Source organism: Protomyctophum parallelum (assembly GCF_964188405.1).
Source record: "Protomyctophum parallelum genome assembly, chromosome: 4".
NCBI classification, from domain to species: Eukaryota; Metazoa; Chordata; class Actinopteri; order Myctophiformes; family Myctophidae; genus Protomyctophum; species Protomyctophum parallelum.
In genome coordinates, this window is record NC_139700.1 from 524,111 (window position 1) to 543,374 (window position 19,264).

At 43.2% G+C, this 19,264-nt stretch overlaps 1 protein-coding gene across 3 annotated transcripts; it reads right to left on the bottom strand.

Moving 5' to 3' along the window:
* Positions 1-671: 671 nt before the first annotated feature.
* Positions 672-17,250, bottom strand: ctcf (CCCTC-binding factor (zinc finger protein)). Of its 3 annotated transcripts, none has more exons than XM_083763423.1 (17): positions 16,806-17,250; positions 15,091-15,165; positions 13,657-13,840; positions 12,850-12,974; positions 12,387-12,470; positions 12,092-12,271; positions 11,189-11,404; positions 10,940-11,102; positions 10,335-10,505; positions 9,765-9,898; positions 9,183-9,303; positions 8,624-8,773; positions 7,552-7,712; positions 6,298-6,480; positions 4,855-4,987; positions 3,955-4,215; positions 672-3,489 (listed from the first exon to the last, which is right to left on the bottom strand). In XM_083763423.1, exons 3-17 carry the CDS (start codon positions 13,826-13,828, stop codon positions 3,233-3,235), a joined length of 2,511 nt encoding a protein of 836 aa, XP_083619549.1. In that variant the 5' UTR covers positions 13,829-13,840; positions 15,091-15,165; positions 16,806-17,250; the 3' UTR covers positions 672-3,232. The 3 variants fall into 3 exon arrangements, with proteins under 3 accessions (XP_083619549.1, XP_083619551.1, XP_083619550.1); XM_083763425.1 differs by having other exon boundaries at positions 10,940-11,093; positions 16,806-17,248; XM_083763424.1 differs by lacking the exon at positions 15,091-15,165.
* Between the last annotated feature and the right edge of the window lie 2,014 nt (positions 17,251-19,264).

Below are 19,264 nucleotides of genomic sequence, written 5' to 3' on the forward strand. Positions count from 1 at the left end.
GTAAGCCAGTCAGACTGAAAGTGCTGGAGGGTAAAGTAAACCCACAGGAAGTGTCTGAGAACATACTGACAGAGAGAAAGACAGACTTTTTCATGTCGAGGTCACCCAAATTATGGCACAGGCCCCCCATTTGAAAAGGTTTTGTGGTAGGGACCCCGTTAAGATAGAGAAGCTTTTTGTTGCTGGATTAGAGTCCAGAATTCTGGTCTACTCGCTACTGTAGTAGGGAAGATGCCAAGTGGAGATAATCTGAATAGACATTTAACTATTCCTCACGTCGAGGACCCCTAGTGGACCCTGCCATACACCACTTAGAATAACACTGTTCTAAACAACACCATCACTGTTTATGGTAGCTCCTGATCTTTTTTTAATGTTCCACTGTTTCGAAAGTTTCCCCAGAGAAGAGCCTTCTTCATCACAAAACGGCTTTTTCAGGCTTTCCCCCCCCCAATTTAATACAATTAAATATCTGCTAAATCAGATTTATAATTTTACCGATTAATTGGTTTGAGATACCGATGTGTTTGCCGATTAATCTCGCATCACAACAAAGAATCAATCTTATTTTCTTGGTGGCACAGCTCACACAATCCTAAGAGACAATTATACTAAACTAAAATATTTAAATGACAAACAAAAAGCAGCAGACATAGGCCAGTATGTTTTTATTTCTTATCATCAACTGTACAGCATTACATTCTCATAACATCTTCTGTCTCAGCCAGGACCACCGATACAAAAACAGGGTCGCAGCCACATTACCTCCATAATTCTGCTCCGTCGCCGTTGCCAATACGTTGTAGTTCTATGCAGCCGGGTCTTTTAAAATGTTTGTCATCTCAACATTATTAATTATGTCCAGTTGACAATTCTTAGGATCTAAATTAAGTGAGGAACATGGTGCCAAATTGTGCATCGTGGTCACACCGTCAATGGGAAACCAAAACCGCCTCGATTACAGTTAAAATTACATAGAGCCAGCCAGGTATACAAAAACCTACCATCCTACACAATCGTATTAAGAGCTCAACCAAAAAATAAAAAGCTATTTTGAATGTAATAATTACATACAGACAAGGAGAGATGAAAAACAACATAATTCGGTATCAGCATAAATTTAACTTTAAGGTGATCGGCAAAAAAGGAGGTGTTCTCTCTTTTAAAACGTCAATTTTTTTATACAAAAACCTCTCCCCTCCCTCCGTCCCCGTTTCTGTAACGGAAAAAAAATGACAGGCCACGACATCTAATGAAGTCCAAAGTAGAATGACACAAGAGTTTAACAATACGAACCGAACTAGGACAGCCATTACATGGCCACACAGATAACAGTTGCGATGTTATAATCAAAGCCCGATTACCCCTTCAACCAGCAATTAAGTCTCAAAATAAGTTTAACCTAATACAAAAGATTAAAATGTCATAAACAAATCCAAGCAAAGAAATAAAAAAATATATTTACAAGCAAAAAGGAACAAAAACGGGAAACAAAGAAAACCTGTGGTTGCGAACATTGTGGGTGATGTTTGACCAAGCTACAGTCCTTCAGACAATTACTTCATGATCGACAAATAAAAGGAGGCAAAATTATCGCGTTCACAGCCTGATCATTAATTAAATTATCGTGTTCACAGCCTGATCATCAATTAACCAAGTGCAATCTTGGGCAAAATGGCACCAGACACCCGAAGCAGGGATGCAATTGAAACGATGCAGGAAAACGGGAAAATCCATTAGTTCGATGTTGGAAGTTATGCGGTTATCTGGAGAGCCAATGATTCGGTTTGGCAACGTCGAATGCAAATGTTACTTAATTGTGTCATGCTATTCAATCTAGTCTTAAAAGCCATTTGTGCCCAGATCTGATAAGAGTAATAAGTTAACTTTTTAAATGATTAAAATGACGAATCATTGCACTCACAAATTAGTGATATGATAGTGGTCTATGCATGTCAATCTAATTATATAGAAAGAGGGGGGGGGGGGGGGGGGGGGGGTCTTGTGAGTGTGAGTTGAAGAAATGCTTAGATCTTTCTTTCAAAAACAACTAGCCCTTCTAAAATTAATTGCTGACCAAGAAATAGTAGTTAAAGCCAAATAAGAGATTCCAACTAACTTTGAACAAGAGGAAAAAGGGGATTCCTAGTAAGTTGTTTAGAAAAAGGCAGAGGTTGGCACTCCAAAAACAGGAGAATTGATTCAAACAGCCATGCAGTGGCCATCTCCCACCAATATACCCCCTCAATGTGACTAGAAAAGCATGCTTGCTCTATTATCTAAACCCCTCCCTCACCTCATGGGGCTGTGACTGTAAATAACGTGGATCATTGTTAACTTCTAACACCTTAGAACATGTAACTCGTCCAACTCCGGCAGAACCACCTAGGAGGAGAGCAATGCTTTCTTTTTGGAATAATACAGATAATTAAAAATGACAGCCAACGGTATTAAGAGGCAAACTAAATTAATTATCATACACCATTTGATCAAAAACAAAATTTGAATGCTTATTAGGTAAGAGAAGCATTTATAGATGAACAAAAGAAAAGAAAAGAAAAAACTGCTGACATGATTAACAGTGGCAACCTAGATTATGAAAATTGCACACGTTTGTGTTGTGAAGAAGATAGTGGGGGTATAATAATATAATATTTCTTTTCAGACTGCATGTGAACTTCAGCCAGGGTGGGTAGAAACTTTGAACAGGATGTGGTTTTAGGTGGAAGTGAGGAACCCAAACAAAATGACACAAAAACTAAATTAAAAAAAGAAAAGAAAAAAAAGACTGAAAAAAATATATAACAGAGATATGATGAGGGAAGAGAGAGAGAGAGAGTTGTTCGTAATAAGCTTGGTGAACGTCTTTACAGGGTCGGTGGATGACAAAGCAAGGATTACAGGAGGTGTGGGAGATCTGGTCTGCGGCTACCTCAGCACGAGTTTTCTACACATATTTGCATGTTGTGTGTGCCGGTATGACACACAAACTCAGTATTCACGTTTTATAGAAGGTACGCAAACCGTTTGTGTGCACTGTGTGGACCATTTTATGTCGCTCCCGACCAGCTGAATATATAAGATAGGAAGAAGGCAAAAAGGTGGCCATTTGTAAAAAATGTCCACAAATCAAGACGCGTGTGTGTGTGTGTTATGTGCCTGTTGTGTGTGTCAGTCCCTGTATCTATGCACGTGTGTGTGTGTGTCTGTGTGTGTGTGTGCATCCTGGTGTTCACCGGTCCATCATGCTGAGGATCATCTCGGGCGTGAGGTCTCCGTTGGCGGCCGCCGCCACCGTCTCGTCGTTCACCTCAACGGTCTGCACGCCGTCTACGTCCAGCCCCACCCCCTCCACCGTTATCTCCACCCCGTGGTCCAGGCTGCTCTCGGCCGCCGACTCGGACTCCTCCTTCTTCACGATGATGTTGTCTACGGCGCCCGTGCTCTCGTCTTCCACCTGGATGATGGCTGCCGTGGAGAGAGTGGTTGCTGGAGGGAGGGAGGGAGGGGGGGGGGGGGAGACAGAGCGAGAGCCAAAATTTAGACCCGGCTAGATTCTAATAAAAATGGCTTCTAAATCCTTAGAAACAGTTTTCTGATAAACCCGTTTCTATCAGTGGTTTTTAAACCATTTCATGTCTAGGGCCCCAAAACTTATATGCAATTGTCCGCATCCAGAGACCCACTGCTAGAGCCATGAAAATCTATTTTTTTCCTAATAGGGGTCCGCAGGCTGATAAGTGTACGAGAGTAAGAGTCCTTTGGGAACCACTGTCCAACAATTAACACAATATGGAAAATGATGTTTTAGTAATATTGTTCACAGATTGAGGCTTTATAACCTTTGCCCCCCCCCCCCCCATTGGGAGCTTGCAGATCTGCTATTTTCAGTGCTTGACATGCTTCCATAGAAGTCAGCATATCCAAATTAACTTTTAATCTGTGCATGCTTACTTGTTGCCTGCCTGGCCGCCACCCGGGGGGACTTGCTGGGTGTGGGGACCGGTTTGGGGGCGTTCTTCGGGGGACGCCCTCGTTTCCTCTTGACCGGCGGCTCCTCCGAGGCTGGCATGGGGATGATGGCGGGAGCCTGGTCCAGCTCCATGGTCTCGTCCAAGGCCTCCTCGTCCAGTGGGAGCAGAGTTCCATCTTCCTCTCCCTCCACATCCTCGTCTTCGTCGTCCTCATCATCATCCTGGTCGAGGTTATCCTCGTCTGGGACCGGGAAATGTACATAAAAGAAAGATGATTTTTCTGGAAAGTCTTTTGAAATGCCATGTTCCAGCTGAAAGCCCAAATGTTTGACTAAATGCCACATCAACTCACTGACTGCCATTGACGTACAGACACACTCCATTTCTAATCCAACGCCAAATCACGATGGAGGACGCTCTATTGTGAAAATATGGTATATTCATGGTATATGCAGTGCAGACTGAACTGGGGGCAGTTGAGAGCCGCCATCTAGTGGTCATGTCTAGGTACCTCGGTGCCATGATTCACATCAACTGTATATGAGCCCCGCTTCCGTGTGTCACACGCTTCACAGAGACGAAACTGAAAGCACATTGTAGTCTAGCAGCTGGCAATGTCGTTTATCTTTCACCAGAAACGGTAATACGTCAGCCGCGATGGGATCAAAAATCACAATTCACATCTGAATGCCGGACGGATTTGGGAGTATTTTTCAGAGAACATAGCCAGAAAATAATATTATTTCTCGCGCTGTGGGTAAGGGTAATTAATATAACCTGTAGGTATAATAAAAATGCAGAGAAAGTCCCTCATAACAGATGACTGCTACGATCTGACGTTTACCGACTTCATCTCACGGCGCAAACGACCCAAACTCACCGCTGTCCTCTTCGTCTCTCCTGTTGCGCATCTTCCTCTTCCTCCCCCTCCTCCCTTTCTTGGGGACGGGTTCTCCGTTCTCGGCGTCATCGATTTCTCCGTTGCAGTTCTCAGAGTGGCGAGCCATGGTGTTCTGCACAGGAGGAAGGAATACAATGACATTTCTCAGTGCGACATAATAAACTAGATAAATTGCCCCTCGGGGCACAGGTCTCCACCAGGCCAGGTCAGGTTGTGGCCTCCTGGTGGCGCTATAATAGGCTAATGTGAAAAGGGTGCCATTTCTTCTTATGCCTTGGATGGCAATTGGATGATTTGAGGCATTTTGTTCCAAAAATGTGTTTTGCAAAACTTCACCTGGCCAATGTGAAAAGGGTGGGATATATTCCTCAGCCTAGTAGGAACGCCTGTGAAATATTTCACGTAAATTGCATGCTGCGTTCATGATTTGAGGCTTTTTGTTCAAAACGGGCCAATCCTGCAAACTTTGAAAGCCAATGAGGATGGAATCTGAAATATCGTATTATCTGACAGATCTGTCTTGAACACATGCCTATAGAGATACTGTGTAACGATTAGCGGGATTTTTGGACAGTATCTGTAGTAGTAATATTCAAAAAAAATTAGTTTCACAAAAGTCAATGCTAGCCTGTTCTGTCTCCTATTGTACCACATCGATACAGCATGGAATTGCGGACCAAATCTTATCAAACGACGGGTCTGTGAGGCAAAAAAACTTCAAATGGTGTTACGTGCCTCAAATGCAGAGTAAACTAGAAAAAGTGCCCTTCCGGGCACAGGTCTCCACCAGGTTATCCACAGATCCGTGCAGTTAGAGGTAAAAACACTTTTCGGCCAGTTATAGCGCCACCTTGAGGCTGAGTTGAAATTGTTCATGTGGCATTTTGTCCTCTGCCTAGTGGGAATGTGGGTGCACAATTTCACGGAAATCACGCGATGTGTTCATGATTTGCAGCATTTTGTTTGAAACTGAGCACTCCTGTGAACTTTGGAAGCCAATCTTAACCAATCAGGATGGAGTATGAGAAATCTGAAAGACCGGTTTCGTTGAATGCTCTAGAGAGACTGTGTACCAATTTGCGTGATGTTTGGACAAAATCTGTAGGTGTACTGTGCAAAAACTTGTTTTGCACAAAGCGGCCTCCTGGTGGCGCTATAACAGGCCGTTCTGGAAAGTTTGGGGCAGAGATTCATTGTTGGCATCCAGGGAGTGTGTGTGCAAAATTTGCCATCGACCGGGTTAACGGTGGCCGAGATTAGCTGCTCACGGACGGACACACGGACGGACGGACACGCGGACGGAGTGCAAAACATACTCTCCCCCATGCCTTCGGCTGGTGGAGACAATAATGAACCTGGATATGAAAATGGTTGCAAACCACTGCTCTGTGTGTGTGTGTGTGTGTATGACGCCCATCTTACCCTGCGAGTGAAGGTCTTGCTACATTTGGGGCAGACGAAGGCGGTGGGCACAAAGTTGGGGTCGTGGTAGCGCTTGAAGTGCATGTCCAGGAGCTGCTTCTGTCTGAAGGTCTTCTCACACTGGCTGCAGGCGTACGGCTTCTCGCCGGTGTGCGTGCGTCGGTGCATGACCATGTGGCGCTCCTGGAACAGGACCAGGGAAGGAATTCAGGAAAATAGAACTTTAGCGACCATTCTGACCTGAGATCAGATTCATACGAGGTTTCCGCCGGACACACACACTGGTCTGATGAACCCATTCTGACCCGAGATCAGATTCTAAAAATGTCAGTCGCTCTTCTATTTTTCAAAAAATAGCAGACCTACAAGCTCGTATCGCGCCACTCGGTGGCGCGATATGAGCTTGTAGATCTGCTATTTTTCAATAGCTAAAGCATAACATGATGCTGACACCAAAATGGGTGCCCGGTCAGAATGGGTTAAAAAGATATACCAGAGCTTGTAGATCACTGTTTTTGCATGACGGATTTGTGCGATAAGGCATAACATAGGGCTTTAGAGAGACAAATGGGTATTATTTAAACACCTGCTCCTCCATTTTTCAATTCATCAAAAAAGCAATGCAATATATATAACATTTGTAAGAGAATAGTCGAGGTCGACTCACTGCTACACTGAAGAATGTTAAATGACTTGTATGACTTATTACATGGCGTGGTTGAAAGCTTGAGTCTTCGCCTCGGTGGTTTAACTCCCCGTCTGAATTATTATTATGACCACCTAGCCAGATATTATCCCTTGCATATAATCTTGGACCTTATGTCACCTTATCCCAACTCATTGAGAGTTCTTTAGCCTTTTGAAAAATATATTAAAATAGTCGATCTATAAGCTCACAGCTTGTCGATGTAGATGGGCTAATTGATGTATTCTTTTATTTAAATAGTAAAAAAGAAAATGCCGAAAAAGGTTTAGGCATAAAGAAAGCAGGGTGGGAAACTTTGACGATGGAGAGGGCCGTCTATATTTCCACATTCGCAACCAGAGGGCCACATTGCATATTAGTGTCGTGGCTAAAAATAGCAGAGCCAAAAATAGCCAAGCTCAAAACGCGTCGCACTGCTCACGTTTTGAGCTTGTAGATCAGCTATTTTTGCTATTATTTGAATTGATTCTGATATTAACCTGAGGGCCACATTAAGTAAGGCTGGGGGTGTATGGCATAAGGGATAGGGACCTCCATCTCTTCCTCACCTGTCGGCAGCAGTAGTCACACATTTCACACTTGAAGCGCTTCTCGTTCTTGTGGGACTTCTGGTGCTGGATGAGGGCGTAGCGCTCGTGGAACACAGCGTCACAGTAACGGCATTTCTTGCCCGTCTCGATGAAGGAGTGCTGCTTACGCAGATGGACGCCTGCGGGAGGGAGAGGCGATGAACAAAACAAAAAAAGATTGATATTATAGATTGCAATACATTTGTTGGCTAGAGCAGTGGTTTTCAACCAGTGGTGCTTGGACCACCAGTGGTCCTTGAGGGGGTTCCAGGTGGTCCCCAGCTAATATGGAGAGTTGGTAACCCTTATATATCTTTAACTCTTGAGTGTAAAATGGACCCGTTTTACGCTCTCATGCAATTAACTAGCTATTGATATTTGCATTACTTAATGTACATGTTTACACTATTAGAGAATGTAGAGGAATTGTCATCATTTTGATGGTTTGCCTGTTATCTCTCCTATGGTACCAAACATCAATACAGCATGGAATTGTGGACAAAATCTTATCCAACAAATTATTTAGTTTAGAGTCCGAGAGGCTAAATGTCATCAAATGGTGGTCCATGGCTCAAATGAATATCAAATCAAAGAATAAATAATGGGCCTTGATATGAAAAGGGTTGAAACAGAACAGGAGACAGAGACAGAAACTAATGGTAAAGTACGAACAGGCCATCTGTTCTGTCAAGAAATGTGTTACACCATTTTTATGGGTATCGACTCACGAGTAAATGAATATCCCTTAATTTACTTTACATTTCGTTTTAATTATTTCAAAAACATATTATTTTAATAACTAAAAGCATCATGAATTAGAAACATGTTTTTTTCTAAAGAATTTCATACGAAAATAAAGAATTCCATAAATTAGAAAAGAGATGTTTGAAGAAGTAGTGAAAATAACCGATCTACAAGCTCCCATTGCATCTACTGCGACCAGCTTGTAGATTCACTATTTGGCTCCTTGGGAGACATCACATTTCTCTTTTGGGTCTCGAGTTTAAATGTTTGGGAAACTAATGGCGTGCGCGTGTGCTGCCAGTCATACCCAGGTCACTCTTCCGGGCGATGACGGTATCACAGTGTGGACAGTGGAACTTGGCGACGTTCTCTGTGTGTTTCTGCAAGATGTGCATCTTCATGGTGCCACTCTGCGTGAACCGGGCATGGCAGATGTAACACTCGTATGGTTTCTCTCCTGGGGGACACAAGTAGAAAAATTAAGTAGACACGCAAGAGTAGCCTGGTTTTTCATTAGGCTACAGATAATGAAATATCTGCGATATTGTCGGGGAGGTGTCTCTGTATAGTTTATGACAGTCAGTCATATTTGATACAATCAGTTTCTAGCGAAAATGTAACCAATTTAGCAGCAGTAACATTAGCGTTTTCTCAGTCAGTTGATTCTTCATATCCATACGAGTGAAATGGACTGGACGATTTGATTATTTTTCAATCACAGTTCTTATATGAGGCGATCTAAGATCTCCCTATGGGGATTACAATGCAAATAAAAGTACATGAACCTGTGGACTTAGCGCCCTCTGCCGATATTGATGTCAGACTTCTGTGCTCTATTAGCAAAGCAAAAGAAAGGGCCATGTTACCCGAGTGTGTCCTCATGTGTCTCTTCAGCTTGTAGGTGTCTCGGCTGGCGTAGCTACACAGACTGCACTGGAACGGACGCTCTCCCGTGTGGGAGCGGATGTGACGCTTCAGCTTACTCACCTGGACAAGATGAGACAGGTGTGAATTAGCCGGGCACGCCACCAGCAGGACCATTTAAAACATCACTCACACTATGGCTACAGGTATATTTCAGATGATAAGATCACTGGGCTGCTGATGCTGATCTTATAAGCAGTGGTTTTCAACCTTGAGAGGGTTCCAGGTTGTCCCCAGCTGAATGATGTTGAGTTGAGGTAACCAAATGGACCCTTATAGATTATTGTTAAACATCTGCGTTACGTAATTTACAAGAAGTCTACACAATTAGAGAATGTAGCAATAATGTTATTCTGATCAACAAAATATTCAAAGTTCTGGGTCTGACTAAATCTCATCAAATGGTGGTCCGTGGCTAAACTGCTGAATAAATAATAGGCCTTGATGAAAGGGTTGAAAACCACTGCACTATGGCTACAGGTATACCAATATCATCAGGAATACAAGACGAGACCAGTTCTTACCTCCACACTGGCGTAGTCACACATCGAGCACTTGAAGGGTTTCTCGTGCGTGTGTTTGTAGCGACGGTGGCGAACCAGCTCTCCACTGGTGACAAAGGCCATGTCACAGTCCGTACACTTGTGGGGTCGAGTTCCTACAAGGATGAAAAATATAATTTACATACAAGGATACACAGTCGGAGGAGGAGGAGGAGGAGAGTCAAAGGGTCTCCATTGCATTGAGCCACTCTGCCGGTCATCAAATTATTGGTTCAGGAATGCGACAAAAAGTAAGAAATCTCTATGAATTACACATAGTGTGTAATTGAAAGAGAAGACATTTTTGGGGTTCCCTTTAAGTTTCACATGAACAACATGTGCACTGATACTTGAATATGTGTGTATATAATATATAGTCACTAAAATGGGCTCTTATTTTACAAAACGGTTACAATTGTTTTCAAACCCCCAACCAAATGTGACGCAATAGCAAACTTGCCACTGTGTGTACATGGTGGATAAGCCATACCAGTGTGTGTGTGTTGAGGTGGTTTGGGAGCAGCATGTGAACATGGTGGATAAAAGCCATACCAGTGTGTGTGTTGAGGTGGTTTCGGAGCAGCGTGACCGTTCTGAAGGCCCTTCCACACAGGTGACATTTATGCGGTCTCTCGTCGGTGTGGCTCTTCATGTGCCGGTCCAGGTTGGAGCGCCGAGGACAGGTGTAGCTGCACAGCTCACACTGGAATGTCTTCTTCACACCTGAACGGATGTCATGCACACAACAAGATCTCTATGAAACATGCATGGTTGTGCACAACGGCAGTTTTACATTATGACACTCAAGTCTCATGATTGCAGGCAAAACGACAGAAATGGAGTAGACCGCAGTGTTACTTTTGTCACCTAGAACCACGACGAAGAATCGACTAACTTTTTTCACTGACAAAAAAACAACTACGCTATACTATGGTGACTAAAATGATGACCTATACACAACCTGCCAAAATAGTCTTTAGTAAACTAAAACTAAACCAAAACATTTCATATGAATAAATGAAAATAGAATTTTATTCAAAAGATTCAAATATTTCTGTCAAAAGCACAACTAGAGCAGAATCAATACTAGTAGTGAAACTCCACATTTTACACCTATGGGTGATGAATGGGTACACAAACCAGCCCCTCTCTCTCACCTTTCTTCTTAATCTTGGTGGGTTTGGGTGGTTTCATGTTACCCACCACCTTCTCGGCATTGACCTCAGACAGAAGGCCCTCCTGCTGCTCCTCTTCAAAGTCATAGACGCTGACATCCATGTCCTTGTCACCCTCAGCGTAGCGCAGCCGATTCTTTGGACCCTGTGCAAAAAGCACAGTTGATGAGTCCAAGCCAGGGGATGGCACGGAAAGAAAGCAAGCGCGACTGACGGACAGATATTTCTCACCTTTTGTTTCTTTTTGATAGCTGTAACCGACGGGGGCTGGTAGTCTGGGTCTTTAGCCCAGGTTGGATCCTCGTTCTGGGCCTGAAGGGTTTCGTCGTCCGCCTCCAGGGGATGAGTCTCCTGATCCTCCAACAGCTCTCCCATCTCGCCCTGGGGCTCGGCTCCTTCCTCCTGTTCCACCGTCTCTACCTCTCCGTTAGCTCCTACCTTGACCACCTACAGGGACACATTGTACCTCTCCGTTAGCTCCTACCTTGACTACCTACAGGGACACATTGTTGTGTTGTTAGCCTATAGAAACGCGTTTGTGTGAGATGAGGAATTAATTCATCCATTTATTGTCTCCAAATTTGAATTGGTTAGGAAGAGCCTAAACTTTGCGTTGGCCTCGCCAATTCCCTTGAGAAGTTTCAAAAGGATCACCGTGGATGTACTCGGTACTCACCAGATTTTGCACTCGTTTGGGTATTTACCTAGGCTCTTTATAGTTCTACATTTGTATACAGGAGGTTGTATATTTTGTGTCGCTTTAAGTGCATCACTTGTAACTTTTTATTTATTTTATTTTATTTGATGCTGCCACAATATTGTGTGTATGGTGCTCACAACAGTTATATATGTACATGTTATTTCTTTGATATGTTCCGTAATCCGTATGGGTGTGTCACATATACTGTCATTTTGTTTGATTTACTGTATACCCTGAATCTTGAATAAACAAAACAGTGAAAAGAAAAAAAAGTGTATCACTCGTATTTTTCACTGTATTTTACGTGCATCGTGGATGTCCTATTGTTTGTTTAGCAAATATGTGTCAATATATTCTTCCTCTTGGCCAGTTCCCACTTGAAAAAGAGACAATGTGTGTTTTACTGGTTACTTTTTTTTTAACAGTTCATTTACTTGAAATCCTTCGGGAAGTGGCAGCGTGTGACAGATGACAGGGTCTCCGTCCTTGGGCATGGCGGTTGCGTCTACATAGGTCCCTTGCTGCAGCGCCTCCACCGTGGAGGCAGACACGGGCACCTGGACCAGCTGCAGCTCACCCAGGCCCAGAGCAGCCTGCTCCTCCATGTTCACTACCTGGGGACACAAAACACTTTCCTTCCATCACACTGAAATCACACATTTTTATAAATCAAAAATAGTCTTTGGTGTGATTTAGTTTTTTTTTAGAAAAGTGGCATTCGACCCTCACCTGCAGTGTAATGATCTGAGTTTGGTCCACCGTTGTTACAGTTGCCTGATGGGCGGCGCCCTGGCCCACTGCCGCTTCCATCACCTATGGTCAAAGAAAGGGACAATTTCTATTAACCCATACTGACCTGAGATCAGATTCATACGAGGTTTCCACTGGACACACACTGGTCTGATTAACCCATTCTGACCTGAGATCAGATTCTAGAAATGTCAGTCGCTCTTCGATTTTTCAAAAATAGCAGACCTACAAGCTCGTATGGCGCCACTCGGTGGCGCGATATGAGCTTGTAGATCTGCTATTTTTAAATAGCTAAAGCACGACACGATGCTAACACCAAAATGGGTCAGAATGGGTTAAACACGATAGTTCACTTCTTCTCCGACGTGGACAAGACGTATATATTCCTAATGGGACAACGTCGTGGCAGTCCTTAGGTAAAGAGTAAACAAGATGGCTTTACCTCAGTTTTCATCTGCAGCAGTGCAGGATCCAGCGAGTCCATGACCAACATCTCTACCCCGCCAGCATCCACGCTAACCCCCACCCCAGCCTCCATCAGCTGCTGCTGGGCCGCATCCATGCTCTCTGCGCGCGCGCACACACACACACACACACACACACACACACACACACACGCACACACACACACACACACACACACACACACACACATTAGTCTACAGACCCCCATTTAATGTACACAGAGTTCCAAACTATCATTTAGCTGGGGAGCCCCTGGAACTCCCTCAAGGACCCCTGGGGGTCCCCAGACCCCACTTTGGGAACCTCTGCAATATTGAACATAACGCAGGGTAGAAGGTTTCATAGATAGAGAATCATTAGGCATTGTGAAGGATTTTCCTGCTAAATTGTCATCTACAAGCTCATAGTGAGAGCTAGTGTACATCCGCTATGTTCACCACTATATATATATATATATATAATTATTTGTATTATATATAAACGTACATAAACGTGCATGGCTCGAAATGTGTTAAAAGGATCGTGACATAAAAACGTTTTTGTAAGTTTTGATTTTTTTTTTAGGTTTTCTGAGCTCAATTGCCATCAACTTCTAACATTCAGTAGATTTTCTGTGGTCTGGGGTTTTCCCGACTCAAAAGGCTTCCAAACCCCAGAGAAAACTCCAGACCACAGAAAATCCACTGAATGTTCAAAGTTGTGTGTGGGTGTAATTGAGGTCATAAAACCGAAATAAAAATTAAAAATAAATGAAAGCCATGAAACCTTTTAAAAGTGTATGTACCTTGTTCGAGGACGATCCCACCCTGTCCCTCCACCACGCCCCCAGCCTCTGCAGCCTGTTGCAGGAGGTCGGCTACCATGGCGTCCTGGCTGTGGACCGTCTGGATTGAGGGGAAGTCTTTAGCGGTGTCCTCCTCCTCCATGCCTACACCCTCCGTCGGCACCCCGTCCATGTTGGGTCGGACCTGGAAGCACAGATAGCGTCAGGACACTGCACTAATATCAGTGGCTCTCAACCTTTTCAGGCCAGGACCCCCCCAAAAGAATCACATTTGAACTGGGGACCACCCACCCCGAGAAGCACCTGGACTCCGAGTTGAGGCATTACATTTAGTTTGATAAATAGCGAAAATAGCAGATCTACAAGCTCACAACGCCTTGCTATGCGAGGCTGTAGATTGGCTATTTTTTCCCCTCTTATATTTGACAATTTGGCCAATGTTTCACTTTTTATAGTATAGTTTATTTTGTATTTTCTTTGGTATTAAGTATTAAAACTGTCTTAAAAGTCCTTAAATGGTCACTTCACTGTCATCTGAGGACCCCCCCAAATTCATGTCGGTTCCGACCCACATGTTGAGAACCAATGCACTATATGGCAAAGCCCAGGGATCCAATGTTGCTCTATATGGCACAGGGATACTCACAAACACATGCAACCCAACCACCACACCCCATTGTTAAATAATGTTTGTTTTGTCTCTTTTACTGCTAGAAAAGGACTATATAAATCATACACTAAAGATACCTATGGAGACGACCATTTAAAAAAATATTACACAGTCTTCTTCAGAGGAACATTTTGGGTTTTGTCTGCAACACAGACTTCTATCAGAGGATAATATAGCACTCCAATGAGCTGAACAGCATCCTGAACTGGAGGGCATTAATACGCAACGGCGACTGCCGGAAATCCATTAGAAGAAATAGTACTCTATGGTGCTTTTCCACTACATAGTACCAGCTCAACTCCACTCTTGGTTCTCCATTAGGCAAAGGCACTTGGGACTTTTTTTTAGTAGTAGTACCTCGGTCGAGATTCCAAGCAAGCCGAGTGATACCAAAAAGTGACGTGTAAACACTGCAGAATAGCGATGACAAATGGCAGCTCCTGAATACCGTTTAAAACACTGATTAAACTAGCCCCCCCCCCTTAAAGTTAAGCAAGTAGTCAATTTGAGCTGGTACCGTGCAGTGTATTGCTTGTTATGGGTTACCTGATACATTAAATAAATTCTCCCTTTCATGACTGTCCATCACTGGACACAAGTGATAGAAAAATTAGGTACAGCCAGGTCACAAGTTAAAACACTGGACAGACGGCGAGGTGTTGTTAAGAAATGTAGTCACTGATCACCCATGCCCACGGTGATGTTATCTTTTACACGGCATGCCAAAATATTTGCATAACTGACTGACGACGACTTTAACTCACTTGCTCGGACACCTGAGCTCAGCTGACCCTCGGTACTGTCTGTATGCTACCCGACTCTCCCTGCTGTCTGGCCACCTGCGAGAGAGAGGAGGTGGAATACGTTGAGTGACTTGAGTCACAATGCTAAATGGAACATTATCCACAATAATTCAAAGTGGCCCCCTTTGAATTCAAAGTGGCCTTGCTTTTGTGGAGAAGTTCTGTTGAATAAACACATTTTTCACTAACTCTTTCATTTTCTACTTCATAAAATGTAGGTATCGTATTGTTAATATGCTCTACTGGGTTAGGTTCTAAAATGCAAAGTGAACACAGAATAATTTGATTTTTCAACTCTGGACCCCCAAAATCAGCCTGCGAGTAAAATACACAAAACAAACATTATTTAACAATGGGGGTGTGGTGGTTGGGTTGCAGACGCAAATAATTAGGTAGGCCTAAAAAGTCCACCTTCTAGAGTCCACATACAATCTAAAAAAGGGGAATTTCAACACAAGTTGCCCTGCACATTTCGGTGCCTAACGTCGCAGATCGTGTACTGCATGTTATAGCGGTATTTTTGTACCTCTCCGAGCCGAGTCGTAGAGGGAGCTCTCTGCTGGTATATATCTTTCTGTGTCTGGTTGTGCTTTCTATGTGGGCTTTGGAACAGGAGACAAGCGGGCAAACGGTGCAACAACAACCAAAAACTCCCAACAACTATGGCTGGCGAGACGACGGAGAGGAGAGGGCTAGGGGGAAATGGGTGTTGTGTTCGGGGGGAATGGAAGCCCGGGCGGCCGGTGTCTGTCTGGAGGCTGGTTGTTTTTTTGGAGCTGGATGGTGCACATCACCGGGGGTCACTTCTTTGCGCCGAAACAACGCCTCGTCATCCTCTTTTCCGCGGTGGCCTGATTTTCCTCTTTCCGTGTGCGCAATAAGCTAACGCGCTAGCCTAGCGAGCTAACTAACAACAGCCTAAAAGTACAATAATACTGGACTGTAGTGGGTTCTCTCTGGTGTGGTTATACTAACAAAACAAAAAAACAAGCCATTCTGGAGGCTTTATCGTGTTTGTGTTTAAGTTAACAACCCGTAAAAGGCGCGCTTAGGGAGGGTCTGGCCTGGGGCTTGGAGGGAGCTCAAACAAGCTGGCTAAATGCTAATGCTAACACTTGTTTGTTTATGAAAATAAATCTTCAGAAAATGCCTTAAAATATGTCTGATCGTGTTATGGAGCTCCACGTGGGGTCTAGAGTGGTCTAGAGTTTTTAGATTGTGATTTTCACGTTTGGGTGGACATGGATGGAATAGTATTTATTGCACTGTTTTTGCATCCCGAAATGCTAATATATTAGCCGGGCTAGTGCTAACACTCGCCCGCCAGTTTCCATCTCAACTCGCAGTTAAAAAAAGCCAGTCAGGAAACAAAGAAGGTTAGAAAATGGACGCCTTACGGCCTTAAAAAACAACCACGGCAAAACCGTCGAAGTACATCCCAACTCATAATCGACGATATCGGCGTCGATCCAGCCTCGCAGCGCGCTTTCTCACATTAGGAGATAAGTTGGGCCGTTATAAACCGTATTTTGACGGCTTTTTTCAATAACACGATAGAGGGAGACAAACCGCCCCAGCCAGCCGGACCCGCGGAGCCCCATCGTGACACCTAGAGGCCGATTAAAGATCCTGCAAACTCCCATCAAGAAGCCTGGGGAAAAGTAGTGCTACTTTACCTGCTCTTGCTCTCCGTTCCCCGGGCCCGTTCTGCTGCTCGACCCGGCCAAGCGTAGTCCTCGCAGGGGAAGTAGGATAAAGAAATGCGCTGCCTTCTTGTTCTCCTCCGGCTCTTCTTTTAATCCCTCTCCCGCTTTTTGCACACAGTAGTAGAGAGAGGGCTCTCCAGTATCTCTGCCACACAAAATGGCAGTTGGATTGGCTGCTCATCAGTGCGCCTGTGCGGCCGCTGGGGGGTGGTGTCGAATCCTGTGCGGCCCGCACCCTGATTGGCCAGGAGGGGCGCCCCGTTGGAGAGCCATTCATCACAACGTTTAGGGCTATCAGCTGTGTGACTTGAGCTGAGGACACTTCTCTTTTTTATTTTTTAGGTTTGTTTGTTTGTTTGTTGTTTCATATACAACAATATTAAAAAATGATGCACGAGGTCAATAAAAATGTGAAGGAGAAAGCCTAAAAAACCCCAGGGGCTTGAGAAGTGGCATTCTCCAGGCATGTTTATATATATATATATATATATATATATATATATATATATATATACATTCATATTATAATATAAAAACAACATCACATTGAACATGCAGATCTAAAACATTAGAAGACGGATGTCATACAGAGAGAAAAAAAATGCCAATATCACGTGATATGTTATGCTATTGTGATATTGTACTTTTTATTGTCTACCTCAAAGGGCCTTGATGATGACCACATGGGATTTTATATTGGAAATCAGTGACACATGTATGCGAGAACGAACGGGGTAGCCCTACCCTGCCAATACAGCAGTGGAGGTTTTAATTATACAGCTATTTGATACAACAGATTAATTCAGTCAAAAGGCTTCTTGATTAAAAAACAAACTTAGCATTACCAATACAGATAAAAGTAAAACAAACAGCAGTGGAGAGGTTTTATTCTCCAGTTCTTCGTTTTTATAGTGAAGGCTTCTTGAAGATTTCTATTTAACTCCAGTCGCCAGACATGTATTTTCAAATACAATATCTATTTGTTTCAGATATCTAAAACTTACAATTTTACAAAGAGAATAATGGGCTACTAAAACTAAAACAAACAGCAGTGGAGAGGTTTTATTCTCCAGTTCTTAGTGAAGGCTTCTTGAAGATTTCTATTTAACTCCAGTCACCAGACATGTATTTTCAAATGCAATATCTATTTGTTTCAGATATCTAAAACTTACAATTTTACAAAGAGAATAATGGGCTACTACTAGGTTACTTGTATCATAGGGGGGCATTTATACAGTAAATAAAGGAACATTTGTTGTATGTATGCATCCTTTATTTCTCCCTTTACTTTCCTCCCCGTTCCGCACCCCACACTGACAGGCATCCACCATAATGTGTAGGCTATGTTCAGAAACATATCACCCTCCCTAAACCAACACAGGCCAATTAAGTGTATTCGTATAACACTGTGGTGGACAGTTACTTTACCCCTGTACCACCTGAGTGACCATTCCTTTAAAAAAAAAATACCACCAACCAACAAAAAATACCCAGTAACCACAATCTTTCAAAAGTGTTTTAATTTTGTATACATTGTACATAATTTGTACACAACACCGGGCATGACAACTGCCAGGCAATATATTTATTTATTTAGAAAAGAACAAAGTCAAGAAATAAAATGTTTTGATTCCAATGCTGCACAATTCTATCAACTTTGAACAAAAAATATACTTTGCACTGTTTCACTTTCTCTTCATTCTTAAATAAAGTATCTCTCATCATCTCTCTATGTTCCATAGCATCTCTTTCACTGTCAGACATCCGAGGCACTTTCATACTGCGAGAAGCTTCATTGACCCAGTCCTAGATTGCTGCTGTCCAGCGGCGAATACTGCTCACATGGGCACATAGCATTCTATCCATTCTATAAGTTCCCCATTTTCTTGAAACCTACCGTCCCTAATTTGGGGCGAACATTCAGCAAAAATAGCCGATCCACGAGACACATTGTGAGCTTTTAGTGTGGTGTAGACTAGAGGGAAATACTAGAGGATGCTTGGGAGACTTCTTTCAACCAAGCATAATGGGGTCTAAGTGGTTAAATAAATACAGTTGGGCAGGATTGTTGTAACAGATTCTTCAAACTAAGAGTGATTAAACCTTTTTAATTGAGATGTGGTCCAGTGTCCATCTCAACAGCTAATAAAGAGCAGGATTTAATTCACTAATGCTTGCTATAAAACATGGGGCTTCTATGGTGCCTAGGCTATTACACAGCAAAATCACTTCGCTGTAGAAATGTACACTTCCAGGTAAATTTTTACACTCTTAAGAGTTGATTGAGGATTTTGCTGTGTATGTTTACAGGACTACAGGGTACAATGGTTACAAGCCAGGGCTTCCAGAAGCATCTTTGTACTGCTAAGATCATCTTACTATTGAAATATGGACCACAACAAGAGAGGATAAATATCTCCTTTGTTGAC

Coding starts and splice junctions, on each gene's coding strand:
- ctcf (XM_083763424.1), bottom strand. CDS start 13,828: ATGGACGGGGTGCCGACGGAGGGTGTAGGCATGGAGGAGGAGGACACC. Junction 12,272..12,386: donor CTCAGATCATTACACTGCAG/GTGAGGGTCGAA, acceptor TTGTGTCCCCAG/GTAGTGAACATGGAGGAGCA. Junction 3,490..3,954: donor GGCGGCCAGGCAGGCAACAA/GTAAGCATGCAC, acceptor CCCTCCCTCCAG/CAACCACTCTCTCCACGGCA.